This window comes from Chlamydomonas reinhardtii, chromosome 6 (genome assembly GCF_000002595.2).
Source record: "Chlamydomonas reinhardtii strain CC-503 cw92 mt+ chromosome 6, whole genome shotgun sequence".
NCBI classification, from domain to species: domain Eukaryota; kingdom Viridiplantae; phylum Chlorophyta; class Chlorophyceae; order Chlamydomonadales; family Chlamydomonadaceae; genus Chlamydomonas; species Chlamydomonas reinhardtii.
The window spans coordinates 2,412,803-2,429,310 of NC_057009.1; the positions used below are offsets into that span (position 1 = coordinate 2,412,803).

At 65.1% G+C, this 16,508-nt stretch overlaps 6 protein-coding genes across 6 annotated transcripts; 3 read left to right on the forward strand and 3 right to left on the reverse strand.

Annotated features, from left to right (window-relative positions):
• Positions 1–6: 6 nt before the first annotated feature.
• Positions 7–822, reverse strand: CHLRE_06g268250v5 (uncharacterized protein). Its single transcript, XM_001696193.2, has one exon. The coding sequence runs from the start codon at positions 780–782 to the stop codon at positions 321–323; it is 462 nt and encodes a 153-aa protein (XP_001696245.1). The 5' UTR covers positions 783–822; the 3' UTR covers positions 7–320.
• Positions 823–992: 170 nt separating this feature from the next.
• On the forward strand, positions 993–1,724 carry CHLRE_06g268300v5 (uncharacterized protein). Its single transcript, XM_001696469.2, has one exon. The coding sequence runs from the start codon at positions 1,067–1,069 to the stop codon at positions 1,457–1,459; it is 393 nt and encodes a 130-aa protein (XP_001696521.1). The 5' UTR covers positions 993–1,066; the 3' UTR covers positions 1,460–1,724.
• A 662-nt stretch (positions 1,725–2,386) lies between these two features.
• CHLRE_06g268350v5 (uncharacterized protein) lies at positions 2,387–3,212 on the reverse strand. The gene has a single exon (XM_001696192.2). The coding sequence runs from the start codon at positions 3,173–3,175 to the stop codon at positions 2,768–2,770; it is 408 nt and encodes a 135-aa protein (XP_001696244.1). The 5' UTR covers positions 3,176–3,212; the 3' UTR covers positions 2,387–2,767.
• Positions 3,213–3,392: 180 nt separating this feature from the next.
• CHLRE_06g268400v5 (uncharacterized protein) lies at positions 3,393–3,824 on the forward strand. The gene has a single exon (XM_001696468.2). The coding sequence runs from the start codon at positions 3,442–3,444 to the stop codon at positions 3,751–3,753; it is 312 nt and encodes a 103-aa protein (XP_001696520.1). The 5' UTR covers positions 3,393–3,441; the 3' UTR covers positions 3,754–3,824.
• Positions 3,825–3,897: 73 nt separating this feature from the next.
• CHLRE_06g268450v5 (uncharacterized protein) lies at positions 3,898–11,562 on the reverse strand. The gene is made up of 14 exons (XM_043062891.1): positions 11,398–11,562; positions 11,253–11,294; positions 10,750–10,813; positions 10,042–10,098; positions 9,292–9,387; positions 8,516–8,662; positions 8,125–8,252; positions 7,721–7,893; positions 7,091–7,312; positions 6,531–6,673; positions 5,646–6,320; positions 5,097–5,198; positions 4,673–4,740; positions 3,898–4,423 (listed from the first exon to the last, which is right to left on the reverse strand). Exons 2-14 carry the CDS (start codon positions 11,288–11,290, stop codon positions 4,312–4,314), a joined length of 2,025 nt encoding a protein of 674 aa, XP_042923597.1. The 5' UTR covers positions 11,291–11,294; positions 11,398–11,562; the 3' UTR covers positions 3,898–4,311.
• Positions 11,563–11,662: 100 nt separating this feature from the next.
• On the forward strand, positions 11,663–16,494 carry CHLRE_06g268501v5 (uncharacterized protein). The gene is made up of 7 exons (XM_043062892.1): positions 11,663–12,510; positions 12,672–12,780; positions 13,075–13,548; positions 13,736–13,899; positions 14,184–14,480; positions 14,688–14,992; positions 15,204–16,494. The coding sequence occupies exons 1-7, from the start codon at positions 11,894–11,896 to the stop codon at positions 15,638–15,640; spliced, it is 2,403 nt and encodes an 800-aa protein (XP_042923598.1). The 5' UTR covers positions 11,663–11,893; the 3' UTR covers positions 15,641–16,494.
• Positions 16,495–16,508: the final 14 nt, after the last annotated feature.

The following is a 16,508-nucleotide window of genomic DNA, read 5'->3' on the forward strand; positions in this document are numbered from 1 at the left end:
AGGTCCCCTGGGCTTATGAGCGCCCATCTCCATGCACCGAATCCCCCCGCCGGCACCGTCGCGTCCATTTGGCTACGTGCAGGTGGGTACAACAATCGATTGTGTAGCGCTGCTATAAATAACGGCACTGAACGCTCCAGCTGCAAGCGATGTGCACACACCGTGCCCCAGCCATCGCAGTCAGCGAACCCCGCCTACCTGCGACCTTACCCAGCCGTCCTTCCCCTGCGCCAGCCCAATCCCATGTGTTTGATGGTGGTGTTAAGAAACACCGAGTTTTGTTGAGAGGGTTGAAGAGAAGGTCCAGCCCCGGAGCGCATTTAGCCCGAGGTGAACTTGGTCACGGCCTTGGTGCCCTCCGACACCGCATGCTTGGCCAGCTCGCCGGGCAGCACCAGGCGCACGGCGGTCTGGATCTCGCGGGAGGTCACGGTGGGCTTCTTGTTGTAGCGGCTCAGCTTGGAGGCCTCGGTGGCCACCTTCTCAAAGATGTCGTTGATGAAGCTGTTCATGATGGACATGGCCTTGCTGCTGATGCCGGTGTCGGGGTGCACCTGCTTGAGCACCTTGTAGATGTACAGCTTGTAGGTCTCCACGGCGCTCTTCTTCTTCTTCTTGTCCTTCTTCTCGCCGTCGCCCTTGGGTTCCTTGGCAGTCTTCTTGGAGGGCTCCTTCTTGGCCTTCTTGGCGGCCTTCTCAGCCTTGGGCTTGGCCTCAGCCTTGGCAGGTGCCTCGGCGCCGGCCTCGGCGGTCGCGGGCTTCTCGTCCTTCTTGGGGGCCATTTTGATAGAGATGTTGATGCGGCAAAGGTACTGAGTGTATTGGGATAGGCAGCGATGGAAGCGAAAGGCTATTTGAGGGCGCGATGGGGCGAGCCGGGTGGCCAGGGTGAGGATGGCGGTTGTTTGACCAACTGACACTTCGCGTTGACTGGTGGCCAGGCCGAGCCGCTTTGCTTTTGGGCCAGCTGCATATAAACACAAGGGCCCCTTGTTGTAGACATACATCGCTTTCAACACATACACATAGCCCTCTTATCTCGTTCAAGAACCCCCAACTCGATACAATGGCTGGTCGCGGCAAGGGCAAGACCTCGGGCAAGAAGGCCGTGAGCCGCAGCGCCAAGGCCGGCCTGCAGTTCCCTGTGGGCCGCATTGCGCGCTACCTGAAGAAGGGCAAGTACGCCGAGCGCATCGGTGCCGGCGCACCCGTGTACCTGGCCGCCGTGCTGGAGTACCTGACCGCTGAGGTGCTGGAGCTGGCCGGCAACGCCGCGCGCGACAACAAGAAGAACCGCATCGTGCCCCGCCACATCCAGCTGGCCATCCGCAACGATGAGGAGCTGGGCAAGCTGCTGGGCGAGGTGACCATCGCGTCCGGCGGTGTGCTGCCCAACATCCACGCCGTGCTGCTGCCCAAGAAGACCAAGGGCGGCAAGGGCAGCGAGGAGGCCGCCTAAAACGCCTGACCTCAAACTCGCCTGACAACAAACTCGGTGTTTCTCAACACCACCACATTTGGTATTGACTTGGGTGTGGGGGTTGGCTAGGGCAAGACACGTGGAAAGGGAGCCCGCGTGTTGGAGGGGCGACAGGTGGGATCTGCGGTGGTGACGTGCGGTCCCTTGTCAGGCAGTCGGTGTTGGCGAACTTGCCGGTGCTTGGATGGCGTGCAGGTGGGCCGGTCAGGTATGGCTCGCGCACCGGATAGAAATCTGGCACTTTGTCGAGGGGGGGAGGAAACAAAGTGCCATGCCGCGAAGTCCCCTGGCAGGCTGAGACGCCTCTTGAGGGGACGACCGCACGGGATGACCGAGTGACCGACACCCCCCCCCCCCAAAACGGACAGTGCCTTGTTCAGGGGTGAAGACCCCTCCATTCAAGACCAAAGTGGTGCCAATCGACTCCTCTATCACGCTGTGCCATGGCGATCCTGTTCTAAGACATCGGTCACACGCCCCATTCTATCTTTCACGTTCGCTCAACAATACAATCATGTGTTTCTTAACGCCACCCCTTTCTTCCAGGTCGAAGGGCGGGGTTTCGGGTGGGCCAGGTTCGGGGCTGGGAATATCTGAAGTAGCTGGTGGAGTCGGGTTTCATGAAGGAATCCGTTGTACCTTCCTCCACAAGCTAGGCTTGCAGCAGGAATCCCAATTGATGGCGTCCGCTACAACGGATGCCAGGTGTATGCCACGTAACATGTGGCATGCACTGATGCACGGGCCGGTGGGGTGGTGACATCAAAGGCGAGAGGACAGTGAGTAGAATGTAGACGTGTGCGGCGGCATGTGTCCCGTCATCACCCTGGCCCCTTGCCACGCCACGAAGGCTGTTGCGTCATATGCGACATCACGCTGACCGGTCGTTTGTCAGAGGGAGGGAGAGGGCAGGTAGGTAGGCCGCACAGCTGCAACAAACACCCAACCTTGGCAACGCCAGGTGCACGAGCTCTCAAAGCAACCGGACAAGCCGAGCCTGCGCTCCATCTTGCATAGACCCTGTTCCTTGCGCTTACGGTATTCCGTGCGGCAGGTTCAAACACACACAGACTGTTGTGCACAACCATCGTGCGCAACCCGGGAGCGCGTATACCACCCTTGCACCCTGACCCCAATTATGACCACGCATGGGGCACGGACGTCCACACCCTCCCCAGATCGCATTCGTGAACACAAAGACACCGTCGCATTGTACAGGTGGTGTTGAGAAACACCGAGTTTTTGGGGAAAGAGCAGCCCAGGCCGTAGGCCCAGACGGCAGGACGCTTAAGCGCGCTCGCCACGGATGCGGCGGGCCAGCTGGATGTCCTTGGGCATGATGGTCACGCGCTTGGCGTGGATGGCGCACAGGTTGGTGTCCTCGAACAGGCCCACCAGGTAGGCCTCGGCGGCCTCCTGCAGCGCCAGCACGGCCTGGCTCTGGAAGCGCAGGTCGGTCTTGAAGTCCTGGGCAATCTCACGCACCAGGCGCTGGAACGGCAGCTTGCGGATCAGCAGCTCCGTCGACTTCTGGTACTTGCGGATCTCGCGCAGCGCCACGGTACCGGGGCGGTAGCGATGAGGCTTCTTCACACCGCCGGTGGCGGGGGTCTTACGAGCGGCCTTGGTGGCCAGCTGCTTGCGGGGCGCCTTGCCGCCGGTGGACTTGCGGGCAGTCTGCTTAGTGCGAGCCATTTTAGATGAGTGATACTTGGTTAAATAAGTACTAATAACATCATTGCAGCTCCAGCTATATATATCACAGAGGCCGACCGATGCATGGGGCGCCGGACTGGCACAGGTGAGGCGGTGAAGTCAACGTCCGGTCAACGCGGCTCAGGCTGGCCAACGACTGGAAGTCGTTGCCCTGCCCCCCGCGGCCAATAAATTGGCTCTGAACTCCTCTGGTCATCTAACTCACAGCTTTCTACCTTCTTTCAACTAACCCAACTCATCTGAAAATGTCCGGACGTGGCAAGGGCGGCAAGGGCCTGGGCAAGGGCGGTGCCAAGCGCCACCGCAAGGTGCTTCGCGATAACATCCAGGGCATCACCAAGCCTGCTATTCGCCGTCTGGCTCGCCGTGGCGGTGTGAAGCGTATCAGTGGCCTGATCTACGAGGAGACCCGCACGGTGCTGAAGACCTTCCTGGAGAACGTCATCCGCGACTCGGTCACCTACACCGAGCACGCTCGCCGCAAGACCGTGACCGCCATGGACGTGGTCTACGCGCTGAAGCGCCAGGGCCGCACCCTGTACGGCTTCGGTGGCTAAGCGGCTTTCACGCTGCTGCTGCCAAGCTCAGGCGGCAGCCCTGGGAGGCAAGGCACCGTGTCTTGCCCCTTCCCCCAGGCTGCCTGCCTCTCCATCCAAACTCGGTGTTTCTCAACACCACCTTATGCTTGGTTATGGGGTCGCGACGGAACCAAATTACACTGATTCTTACAGCGAACGTGGTGAAAGGCAGTTCTAGGCAGTGTTCATTGGAGGTCTCTGGTCGTATTGGATGCACCCATACAGGGATAACGTGTGTACCGTACATAGTCCGAGCTGTTGTAGGCTCACCCACCCCACCGTCCAGCACCCCATGCGCCCCATCGTCCAGCAGTCCACAAGGCCACACCACAGCACGCCCCCAACGCCCCGTTCTGGGTCCTACTGTGCCAGCCATACCGTGTCAAGCCACTGCCCCAGGCAACCAACAACAACAAAAGCGCACAGCCTCAACATTATTGCAGCAACACGCACGTCTGTCACCACGCCATGCGGACCTGCCTTGCTCACACCACCTGTCAAGAAGCAACCCAGCAATTCGTGCATGACGGCGCGCCATCATGCCGCCTCGCTCTTTGCATCCTTGCCCTTGCCGCCCCCTGCCGCCGCGGAGGGCGCCTTGGCGTCCGGCCCTCCCGCCGCCCCGGTATTGCCGTGCAGGATGAACTGCCTGTGGGGGCCGGTGCGAGCGTGCAACTGCACTGTTAGGCACCTTTGCTACTGGAGTTAGAATTCACTGGGAGCACAGGCTCCCCACCGCTCCTAAGCGCGCTCGTCAGGCCATGCTGCCGCATGTGACCCGCCCGATCCGCTGTGATCACCGCTGCCTCTCAGTCCCATATACGCATCCAGCCCGCATGCACCTCAAACATGCCCACCCTCACCCCGCTGCCTGCTCCCCTCGCCGCCCGCCCCGCACCTGTGCTGCTCCAGCGCCTGCACGGCCTCCTCGTGGGGCCGGTAGATGAGGTCGCTGATGCGCCACACCTGGGGGACACACAACAGGGGGGGAACACAACATGGGGGGGAAACACCAGTGGTGGGGAAAACCAGTGGGGGGGAACACCAGTGGAGGGGAACACCAGTGGGGGGGAACACCAGTGGGGGACACACAACAGTGGGGGACACACCAGCCGGGGACCGTGGGAGGGGAGCGCGCGAGGGGAGCGTGCGAGGGGCGGGAGCTGAGGATGGGGCGCTGGGGAGCTGCGCGTACCGTTGCATGCATGGGCAAGTGAAGCACACACGCAGGCGCAAAGGCAGGCACACACAGCCACGCACAGCCACGCACACATACACACACAAGTAAATACGAACGCACACACAACCAAACATACCCGCACCTGCAGGGTCCCGTCTGCTGCCTCTTCCCCTGTGTTGTCGGAGACGGAGATGAGGGTCCAGGGCTCGTTGGGGTCGGGGTGCCACTGGAAGTCCGTCACGCGCTGCAGCAGGGGAGGGTGCGCACCAGGGGGAGGGGGGCGGAAGCCGTGAGGGAGGGGGGGCGTGAAGACTGACGGGAGGTGGTGGCCGGTGGCGGCGTCATTGGGGGTCCACCAAGTCAAGAAGTATATACCAGCAAGTGTGTGGTAGCCTGGTTGGGCTACAGAATCACGCAGGGCAGCATGGTTGGGGGTGGTGCTGCATTGCTGCCGTGCTGCGTTGCTTCCGCCAGCATCTGCTGCAACACCCCCACCTGCCCAGGGGGCCGCGCCTCCATTCGGCCACCCCTCCGTACCGTGCACCGGTATCCCTTCCTGGCTACAACAACATTTCCTATCCACCGATTCTCCCGTGCCAGCCCCCCTGCCCGCCCGCGCCCATCCCCACCCCCACGACGTGTACAGCAAACCGAAACACCTCCTCCCCCAGACCCTTCTCCACATGCTCACCCCCAGGCGGTGGCCGAGGTGCTGGAAGATGAGTTGAGCTGGCAGGCCGTCGTCATCGGCCGGGTCGCCGCCGCCGCCGCCTGCGCCCGTGCCGTCCTTGTCCGTCTTCTTCTTCTTCTTGGGCGGCTCCGCCGCGGCGGCCTCCTCCTCCTTCTTGCCCTTGCCACCCGCGTCCTCGCCCGTACCGGCGACGCTCGTGCCTTGCCCCGGCTCCGCTGCCTGCTGCTGATCCTTCTCGCCCTGTGCCGCCTTCGCCTCCGCCTCCTTCTGCTCCTTTTCCCCAGCTGCCAACGAGCCCTCGCCCGCTTGTCCCGCGCTGCCCGCCGCAGCGCCCTCTTTCACCCCCTCTGCCGCTGGCCCAGCCTCTGCGCCCGCACCTGCACCCGCGCCCGCGTCCGCCATTTCCGTGTCCCCATCCTTCTCCTTGCCACCCTCACCCGCCGCCGCCTCCGCTGTACCCGCAGCCACCTCCTTCGCCGCCGCCGCCGGCGCGGCAGCGGCGGCCCCGGCCTCGGCCTCGGCCGTCCCCTTGCCCTTGTCTGCCCCCGCGGCCGCGGCCGCGGCGTCCGGCTCCGCTGCCGCTGCTGCCGCGGGTGCTGCCGCGGGTGCGGGTCGGCCCCGTGAGAGGTCCCAAATGGCGACTGTGCGGTCCACTGACCCGCTCGCGAACACGTCCTAGTGGGCAGCGGGGGGAGCAGGCGGAGGAGCAGCGGGGTGGAACAGGTTCAGCCGCGGAGGCCTGTGCAGAACGCTGCTCAATCCTCCTGTCAAGCCTCAGTAAACCAGTCACATTGCGGTCAGCACATCGCTCCTCAGCCCCCTCCCTTCCCCTGCTCCCTTCCCTCCTTCCCTGCCTCCTTCTCAGGACCCCTCCTCGCCGCCCACCTTGTTCCTGGGGTGCCACTCCACATGGATGATGTCGCGCTCCTCGGCGTTGTTGGTGTGCGCGTCGAAGGAGAACAGCGCCCCCGCCGCGCCCTGGCCCGTGCGGCGGCGGTCCCACACCTTGATGCTGCCCTGCTCCGCGCCTGTGCGTGAGAGCGTGTGTGTGTAGGTGTAGGTGTGTGTGTAGGTGTGTGTAGGTGTGTGTGCGCGTGTGTGTAGGTGTGCGCATACGTGTGTGTGTGTGTGTGAACGTGTGTTGTAACATGTAATTTGTAGTGTTGGATTGTTGTTGGGTCCGTTGCAAACGCAAGTGCGCCCCACTCAAGGCCCGTTCACTTGCGCTCGCCCCCAAAAAGCAGCATCCTGACACCCGCTCACCCACCGCATGCAGACTCCGACAAGCCCAGACAACTCTTTATCCACCCCTCCTTCTCCTCCACCCCCCCCTCCCCCTCCCTCCCTCCCCCTCCCTCCCCTCCCCCTAACTCCCCTCCTCCGTCCCCTCCCCTCCCCCTCACGCCCCTCAACCCCCCCCTCCCCCTTCCCTCCCGCCCACTCACCGCTGACCAGCAGGTTCTCATCCAGCGGGCACCAGTCCACGCACATCACGTTCACGCCCGCGCCGTGCGCCTCTTCCACGCAGCCCGCCGGCGCCAGGCCCGCCCGCGTGTCCCACAGCAGCAGTCGGCCGTCGTCCGCCACGCTGACCAGCAGCTGACTGGACCCGGGCGCGAAACACACGTCGCCCACGGTGGCGGTGTGGCCCTGTAGCCGCGTGCGGGCTGGGGCGGGCGGGCGGGGGGAGGGAGGGAGGGTTACATTCATGATTGGTTGAAGTGGTAGACGGTAGACCATCTTAGGAAGGGAAGGGATACATGGTTCATGCGTGATTGATTGATTGTGGAGAGGAGTGAAGTGTAGCCAGGCACAGCGGCATAGCAGGCGCGTCGGGGGAACGGGATTGCGATTGATTGCGGGGTCAAGGCCATGGAAACAGGGTACGAGCATCGGGGCGGGGAGGGAGGGAGGAGGGGGCTGTATGCCCGAGCCCAACGAATACTGGCAAGCCCAATCATCATTGGAGGGGAGGAGAAATCAGTACTAAGCCGAAAGTAACTGCGGCGCAGGGAAGCAGGAGGGGGTAGACGGGGCCGGCAGGCGGCGGGGACTGCGTGCTACTCACTGCTCACCCTTGAGTTGCGGCGCCTTGCCGCCCTTGCTGCTGCCGCCGTCTGCCGCCTCCTTGTCCTTGTCCTCCTTGCCGGGCGCCGCCGCCGCCGCCAGCGAGGTCATGGTGTCGGCCAGGTCCCACAGCAGCACCAGCTGGTCGTTGCCGCCAGAGGCCACACAGGCGGCGGCGGAGCTGCGGGGTCAGGAGGGGCGAGCGGAGGGCGAGGGGAGATAGGAAATACACACACGGGGGACACACACAGGGCATAACTACCGTACCGTACACACGCCGCCCCCAGACGTGACGCCCATCCCCTCCTCCCTCCCGCCTGCCGCCCGCTCCTGCCGCCCCCTCCCGCCGCCCCCGGCTGCCCCCAACACTCCCTCCCTCCCTCCCCAGCTGCCTTCCCTCGGGCCCTCCCACCTGCAGGCCAGGGGGAACAGTGCCTCGTCCTCGTGCCCCGTCAGCACCAGGTCCGCCACACTGGGCGCGGCGTCACCCCGGTCGCCGCCGCCCTTGTCGCCGCCGCCCTTGTCGCCGCCGCGCTTGCCCTGGCGCGAGACAGGACAGACACAGCCGTAGCAGCACCGTGTGCATGGTATGGGATGAGGCAGGAGGTGTGGGATACCGACATGCTGTTGTGTTTGGGCACGTGCAAGTGTTGGCTATCGCAAGCGTGATGACAGGGGTGACGGTTACTCGGCTGCCACCGCCACCAATACCGGTGCTGGCGACAAACACACGCCTAGCAATGAGCCTGCCGTCCATCCCCTTCCCCGCTTCTCTCGCAGTGGCTCGCTCCGCCGCCGCCCACCTTGCCGGCGGACGCCGCCGCCGCCACGCCGCTGGCCGCGGGCCGCCTGTCCGGCTGGCGGTCCATGTTCCACACGTACAGGTGCTTGGAGTCCGTGTGCGTCACCACCACGTGCGGCGCCGAGGGCAGCTCGCGGACCTTGTTCACCTGCGGCACCAGTGGCGGCCGTTGTGGTGTGTGTGGTGTGTGTGGTGTGTGTGGTGTGATGTGTGTGGTGCGACAGTGGTATGGCGGCCGCGCGGTGTGGCATTGATGCGCTGTGCCACACAAGCACCAGCACCAGCACCAGCACCATCAGTGCAGCCCAGCGCACGCTAACGATTCGGCTCCAACCGCCTCACCTGACCCCTTCCGCGTCCACACAACAACCCCACAGGCTGCAGGAGCTGCAGAACTGGTACCCCCTTTTGGTGTTTGGAATAAACTGCCCCCGTCCTCCTCTCCCCCTTCCACGTCCTCCCGCCCTCAGGCTGCGGCCGGCTATGCACACACATATACACACACGCGCACACGACGCTCGGTATTGGTGTATCAAAAAGTTACTCCGACGCCGTCTGGGCGGGCTTCGTTTTGTGGTTCATTTAGCACACACACACACACACACACACACACACACACACACACACACACACACACACACACACACACACACACACACATCGCATACACTGTCTTTGCGCAACGATTCCCTTGTGCTCTTTAACACACACACACACACACACACACACACACACACACACACATACACACACGCACACGCACGCACGCGCGCGCACCTCCCCGGGGTGGTACACGGTGCGCACGATGGTGACGTGGCTGGACGCCGACCTGTCCTGCCAGTTGGACACGGCCTCGCAGGAGGCCACGTGGGGCTGCGGGGGGAAGCAGGGGGGGGAGAGGCGGGGGAGGGGTGGGGTGGAGTGGGGTGGAGTGAGGGGAGTGAGGGGACGGCGGCAGGGGGCGGCCAGGGGCTTGGTTGGAAAGGTAGGCACCGGGACGGCACACGTACGGCACACGTACGGCACACGTACGGCACACGTACGGCACACGTACGGCACACACGCGTTGTTACGGTCGGCGGGGAGGGGCGAGGCTGTCGCGGCAGGTCGTCGGTGCCGCCCCCACCACCCGGCCGGCCACACCGCCCCCGTGCCGTACCAGCACTGTGCCCGCGCGCCCCCGCCCTCCATCTCCACCTCCACCCCCAACCCCACCCCCCCACCCCCGGGGAACACGCTCAGTCCGGGGCGCCCCGTGCTTCCTCACCCGCACCCGGCTTAGTTTGGACTGGTATCTACGCACTCACACCCCTGCCGCCGGCCGCCGCCACGGCGCCACTGACAACCGCATCCGTCTCCTCCCCCCTTCTTAGGTCCTCCCTCGCCGCCACTGCCACCCTCTCCCACCCACCCACCCCACACCTCACTGGGTGCTTTAATCAATCCATCCTCCAAATGAACGGCTCAACCGCCTGCCCCCCACCACCACCCTCAACCCCCTGCCCCCCACCCCACCCAACCCCTCACCTTCATGACGTCGATGTGCGCCAGCAGCAGCGTGTTGGGCCGCTCGCCGTCCACCACCTGCCGCGACAACACGACATTACACAGCAGTGGTGGCGGTCACAACGGCGTGCAGCGGGCAGTGCAGCGGGCAGTGCAGCGGGCAGTGCAGCGGGCAGTGCAGCGGGCAGTGCAGCGGGCAGTGCAGCGGGCAGTGCAGCGGGCAGGGCAGCGGGCAGGGCAGGGAGGTGGGGAGGTGGGGAGGGAGGCTCGAAGCATGTCCACTCCAGCAGGTGCACAGGTGCACAGGTGCACAGTCGGGCGTGTGGCCGCCCGCCGGCACCGCCCCTTGGCCGCACCCCCGCATCCCCGCACGCCCCCACGCCCTCATGCCCACAGCTGGGAGTCCCACAGCCGCGCGCCCAACACCTTAAGCACACCCCGGGACACCGCCTGACTTTCCCGGGACACACGCACACACACGCACAACACGTTTCGTATTGCACCACACGCAACACGCCGGCACACGCATACGGTACACAGTCCTGCATGCTTCTTCCCTTGGCTCTCTCACACGACACCGGCCCCTCACCCGTAAGAGCACCACACCACCCAGACCAGCGGGCCGTGTTCGCAGCTTCTATTTCGAGTCAGCCAGCCTATGCATCCCCACGCTGACGCATAGCTCATGCCGCACCACACACACCTACACACACACATACACACACACACCTGCTCTGACAGGTATGCCCGGTAGCGGGCCTTGTAGCCCATGTCCTCGACCAGCGGCCCCCACCTGCACGGCCGTTTCAGCGTGTGCTTGTGAGAGTGGAGAGTTAGTGGAGTCCAGGCGGGTGGGCGCGCCAGGCCCTGCTGTGCGGTCATGCAACCGCCGCAGTGGCGGCAGCCGTGTGTGCTGGGGGGGAGCAGAGGGGGCAGAGGGGGCACACAGCCACTGCACGTGTGGCGCCCCTGCGCCCCGTGCGGTACCCAGTGTCACTCAGGCATGGACCGGCTCGAGGGTTCCACACGTCTGTGCTCCTCAGCCTCCCATCCCACGCCTGCGGCCTTGCTCCCTTAGCTCCAGCTGCTGCTTCCCCCTTCCACAGGAGAGCCACCCCCACGCTGCTGCAACCCAGCTGCAGCCCGCGTCAGCGAGACCTCGCCCGGCTAAGCCGACGCTTCGCGCGCCAGCGTGCGGCGGGCCCAACTTTGACCGCGCGACCCAGCCGCACCTGCATGTCTGTGTTGGATACGGCAGATGGTAGTGCATGAACCTGCAGAGAGGCCCGCCGGTGCCCAGAAGGTTTAGAATTAGCGCTCGCCAAGTTCTTGCGAGCTTGAGTGGCTCGCTGTTTAGTATGCGAGCTTCCAGCGTACCAGTCATAGAGGATGGGCACAAATCTCCGCTTGTACGCCTCAAATGAATCGTCGGCAAGGAGCGCCATCCTCGCGCGCTTTGTGCGACCCGCACGAGGCCTATATATTGGTCCTAACCAGCAGTAGTCAAAGCAGTCATGCACAGTAAGTTTGGCGGGCAAAATCGAAAGTCTGCCTTGAAGCTGCATGGCGTGCAATGCAACAGAAACCCGCATCCCTAGTCATTCAGACCAGCCGCGGCCTGACAGTGTGCCCCATAATACAACCTACGATTGAATTATCGCGCGAAGTGACCGCGGGCGTCTTCACCGAGTCGCAGCACGCGTGTCGCGGCACCTTTCGAAAGCTCTGTCCCGCTCGCCAAGCGACACTGCAATTTCCGCCTTCAATCCCATTTGACAACATTTTATATCGCATCACTTGCATCTGTCGCCTCGTAGCGGGGAGAGCCCCGCCACGCGCAGAAAACCGCAACCCCGTTTGCGCTTACACGCGCATGCGGAAGCGGCCCCGGCAGAGCGCTTCCCCCGAGCCGCCAAGCCTAAAGCTTGCTGCTCACTGCGCCGGACCTGACAGCGGCAGCCCCATTGATCCTGCTCGGCCCCCGAGTGAGAGGCACCCTGCCGGCGCCAGCGCTGCGCCACTCCCGACCTCCGCGCCGTGCCCCACAGGTGTGCAGGTGTTGGCATCAAGGGCACGCGCCGCCGTCGCGGCCATTGCTCGCGCCCAGGCCTCAGGCGACTGGGCCGCCCTTGCACGGGAGCAGCAGCAGCAGCAGCAACAAAAAGAGCAGCAGCACCACCACCACCACCATCAACACCAGGATCCGCAACAGCGGCTGGGAGTCCTCGGCGCCTTGCAGTCCAGCGTGCCAGTAGTGCCGACGCCAGCGGCGCGGCTGCACCTGACGGCCGGCGGGGCATCCGCCGCAATGGCGCCGCGCAGCTCTGACGCTGCCGCCGCCGCAACACCCAAGCCTGCGGCCACGTCTAAAGCCGGAGTCGGCAGCGCCGCTGCCGCCGCTGGTGGTGGTGACGTGTCGCCGGCGGCCGCGGGGGCGTCAGAGGGAGGCCGCGGCGAGGGCAGCTGCCTCAGTGCTTTGCTGCTGCAAAGGTAGGAGTGGTCGGTGGTGAGCGGCCGGTGTCATGCGGGTGGCCATGTGTTGTGTGGTCTTGCTGCACGCTCGCAACCACATTGCCCGAGGCGTGGAAGTACGACACGCACACGGTCGTGCTTTTAAGGGCATACGTCACCAACACACAACACGTACGCAGGGCTGCCGCCGCCGCCACGGCCTCCTCATCCGCCTCGGGCCGGCGTCCGGACCACTTCCTGGCGCTGCAGCTGTCACAGGCGCCGGCCGTGACGGCGGCCATTGACCGGGTGCGGGGTGCGCGGCCGTCGAAACCTTTAAGATGATGGGGAGAGGCAGCACGTGTTTGTGTGTGACTGGTGTGCCGTGTGCTCATGTTTGTGTTAGCTGATTAACTCCTGGACTGCACCCGACACGTGCAGACGTGCTATGGCGGCGCTAGGCGTCATGCGCGCTTGTGTACCGTGAAGGCAGTGGTCACAAACAAACAAAACACAAACACACACGCACACAAACACAACACAACACACACACACACACAACACACGCACACGCACACGCACATGCGTTAATGACATCCGCAGGTCCAGGCGGGTATGGTCGCGCACCACCCCGGCCTGTCCGAGTTCTGTGAGCCGTCCGTGAAGGCACATCTCACACTCCTGGTCATGGAGCTACTGCCGCCGCCGCCGGCCGGAGGCGGCAGTAGCAGCAGCCGCGGCGGCGGCGGCGGCGGCGGGGGCGGCGGCCGCGGCGGCTGGGGGGGAAGGAATGGAGGCGCCGAGCGTGATCGGTGGTGGCGCAGGGGCGACGCCGGCGGCGGGGCGGCAGCCACCGCAAGCACGGCGCCGGGAGGCACGGCTGCGGGCGAGGAGGCAGCGGCGGTAGCCGCGGGGCGAGCGGCAGCAGCAGCAGCAGTAGCAGCAGCACCGGAGCCGCCGTGGCGGCTGGCGGCGGCGCTGGCCCTGCTGGCGGAGATGCCGGCGGTGCTGCGGGGCCGCGGCGTGTGTACGCCGCTGGACCTGCGGCTGCGCGGGCTCAACTCCTTCGGGGGCCGGGTGAGAGCAGCGAAGGGGAAGAGGAGGGCGCGGGTGGCGCGTTTGATGGGCTACGCGTGCCGAGCAAGCCAGTCTCGGAGCTCGTCGTCCTTGGGTGTTTGCGCTGCTTTGTCGGCCGTTTGCCTTACTTGCCCCATGCAGCCGTCGGCACTTATGCCCGCCGGGGCAACTTTTGGCTACCTTGCAGGTTTTGTTTCTGGAGGTGGATGGCGGCGGTGCCAGGGGCGAGGGCGACGCCGGCGGCGCAGCAGCAGACGCTGGCGGCGCTGACGGCGATGATAGTGCCGGCGGCGGGCGGGATGCGGTGATGGCGCTGCAGGCGGCGGTGGCGGCGCACTTCCACCCGCTGAGGTGAGCGACACGAGCAAGGGGTTTGGAGCATACAGAGAGTGCAGGGCGGTGATGGTGGTGCTCCGGGCGGCAGTGGTGCAGGGCTTCGTGTGTGTGTCTCTTGCTGCCGCTAGTCCATTGCCGCCGGCATGTGTGTGGGTCTCAGTGCCGCCCACCTAACGCTGTCGCCGTGCCCTGCCCTCTTTGCACTCCTACTGCTGCCCGGGCCGTTGCCTGACCTCCCTCGCGCCACACACACACACACGCACACGTGCTCTTTACACACACACACACACACGCGCCAGGTACGATGAGGGTGACCGGCCCTTCGCGCCCCACGTCACCATTGCCAAGTACGCCTACAAGCCACCGCAGCGGGGTGGGGGCGGCGGCGGCGGCCGCTGGCGAGGCGGCGGAGGCGGAGGAGGAAGAGGCGGCGGCGGCGGCGGCGGCAGCGGAGGCGGAGGAGGAAGAGGCGGCGGCGGCGGCGGCGGCAGCGGAGGCGGAGGAGGAAGAGGCGGCGGCGGCGGCAGTGGAGGCGGAGGAGGAAGAGGCGGCGGCGGCGGCAGCGGAGGCGGGGGCCGCTGGCGCGGCGGCAAAACGTGAGTATTCGTTCCATGTGGGGCACCTGGCTCCTGCAGATCTCCTGGCTTGCGTGCGTGCGTCTATGAGCGAGGGAGGTGCCCGTAGCCCTGAATAAATGGCAGCACATAGCTGCTGATCACGTGCGGCTGCGGGATCACTTGTTTTTACGTTCTCGCGCTGCGGTCTTAGCACAAATGCAACCCCGCCCACATGTCGCCACACAGGGCGGCGGCCACAATGGAGGCGGGTGCTGCTACTGCCGCGCCTGACGCGATTGCTACAGCCGCCACTGCTACAGCCACGGTCACGGACGAGTACGGGAACCGCATCGTCACGGTGTCGGGTGCCGTCGCGTCACCCATCTCGGCTGTAGCAGGCCCGCCGGCGGCGCCTGCCACGCCCGTGCCGGCAGCAGCAGCAGCAGCAGCAGCAGCAGCAGGGGAAGGGGAGGGAGGGGCGGCTGTAGCAGGCCAGGGGCTGCGGAGCATCCCGCGCGAGTCGTACGAGGCCTTCATGGACATTGACGCGGGTGAGTTGGAGAGTTTGTGAGTTGGGAGTTACGGGGTTAGGGCGTGCGCTCCTGAGGCGCCACGTATGGTGCCACAGATACCACCAAAACCTGCGCAAGCGCTTCACACGTCATGTCCGTTGTCACACACTGTTTCTCTCGACCCTTCTCCTCTGTGCTCCCCCAACACACACTTCCTGGTTACCCTGTCCCTCCTGCTCCCCCCACACAGGCCGTGTGCGTGTGGACCGGGTGCAGTTGTGCTCCATGGGCGGCCGCGCGCCCGGACACTACTACCGCGTGCTCGCCTCGGTGGCGCTCACACAGCAGCCGCAGGAGGGGCGGGAGGGGCAGGAGGGGCGGCAGCAGGAGGGGCGGCAGCAGGAGGGGCGGCTGGAGGGGCAGCAGCAGGAGCAGGAGGAGGAGGAGGAAAGGGAAGAGGCAGTAGAGGGGCAGCTGTCGCGTGTGTATGGTGGTGGCGGTGGCGGCGGCGGCGTGCTGCACTCGCGCCTGCACGCCTACCTGCATGACCCGGCGGTGGAGATCAGTCCGGAGGCGGCGGCGGCGCTGGCGGCGGCGGCGGCGGCGCTGCAGCGGGAGGGCGCGCAGGCGGAGGCGGCGGAGGCGGAGGCGGGGAGGGCAGGAGGCGCAGGCGCTGTGGCGGAGTGATGGGCGGGCGGGGAGGACTGGGAGGGCGGCGCGGGCGAGGGAAAGAAGCAGCGCCGCGGCAGTCCGCCGCACTGCGTCGGGATGTAGCGTCAGCAGAAGCGAGCGAGCTTGCAGCGGGCTTAAGCGGGTCGTCAAGGAGCGAGGCAGGAGCTCGGTGGCGGCGTCAAGCAGGGGCGGGCAAGCGCAGACTTCGCGGCGGCACCTAGCGACTGCATTCAGCGGTCGTCGGCTGGATGCAGCGCTGCGCGTGCCGTGTTGCAGTTTGAAGGAGCAGACGGTTATGTGCTCGACGTGACTTTGTTTTCGATGCGGGTTTGTGAGGCGAGAGAGCGCTAGCTGGGGAGAGGACGCCACTCCTTGCTCCGGCGTTTCCACACCGCCGGCATGCGCCGAGTTACTTCGCGAACTAGCCTTGCACGTAACATTTATCGGTTTGCAAATATGCGTAATGCGCTGGCGCAGCTGCGCGGCCGAGGGGCGTAACCCGGGCGGAGCCAAGGCCGTACGTACGGGAAAAGGTGTGGGGCCGCAGCCGGTTTTGACAGGTCCGGGAGTGATGGCGCTATTGGACCGCGGACTCCGGCGATCGCTTGTCGAGCTCTGCATTCTTATGAAGCTGAGTTTCGTGCTACTAATCGCAATTGGCTTTGGCGGTTGTATTGAAACATTGAAGGATTGCTGCACGGGCGAACTTTGGCACCCTACCCCTTCCCCGCATAAATGCATAGAGCAGCACTCTGACAGTGCTGTAGCTTGGTAGCGTCGGAAGTGGCTTTATGCTGCAGCATTGGCAGGGACTGGCAGCAGACTTGTGCTGAGGCGTAAAGCTAGGCAGGATCGTGAGCCCCCTACCGCACTGCAGCACCGC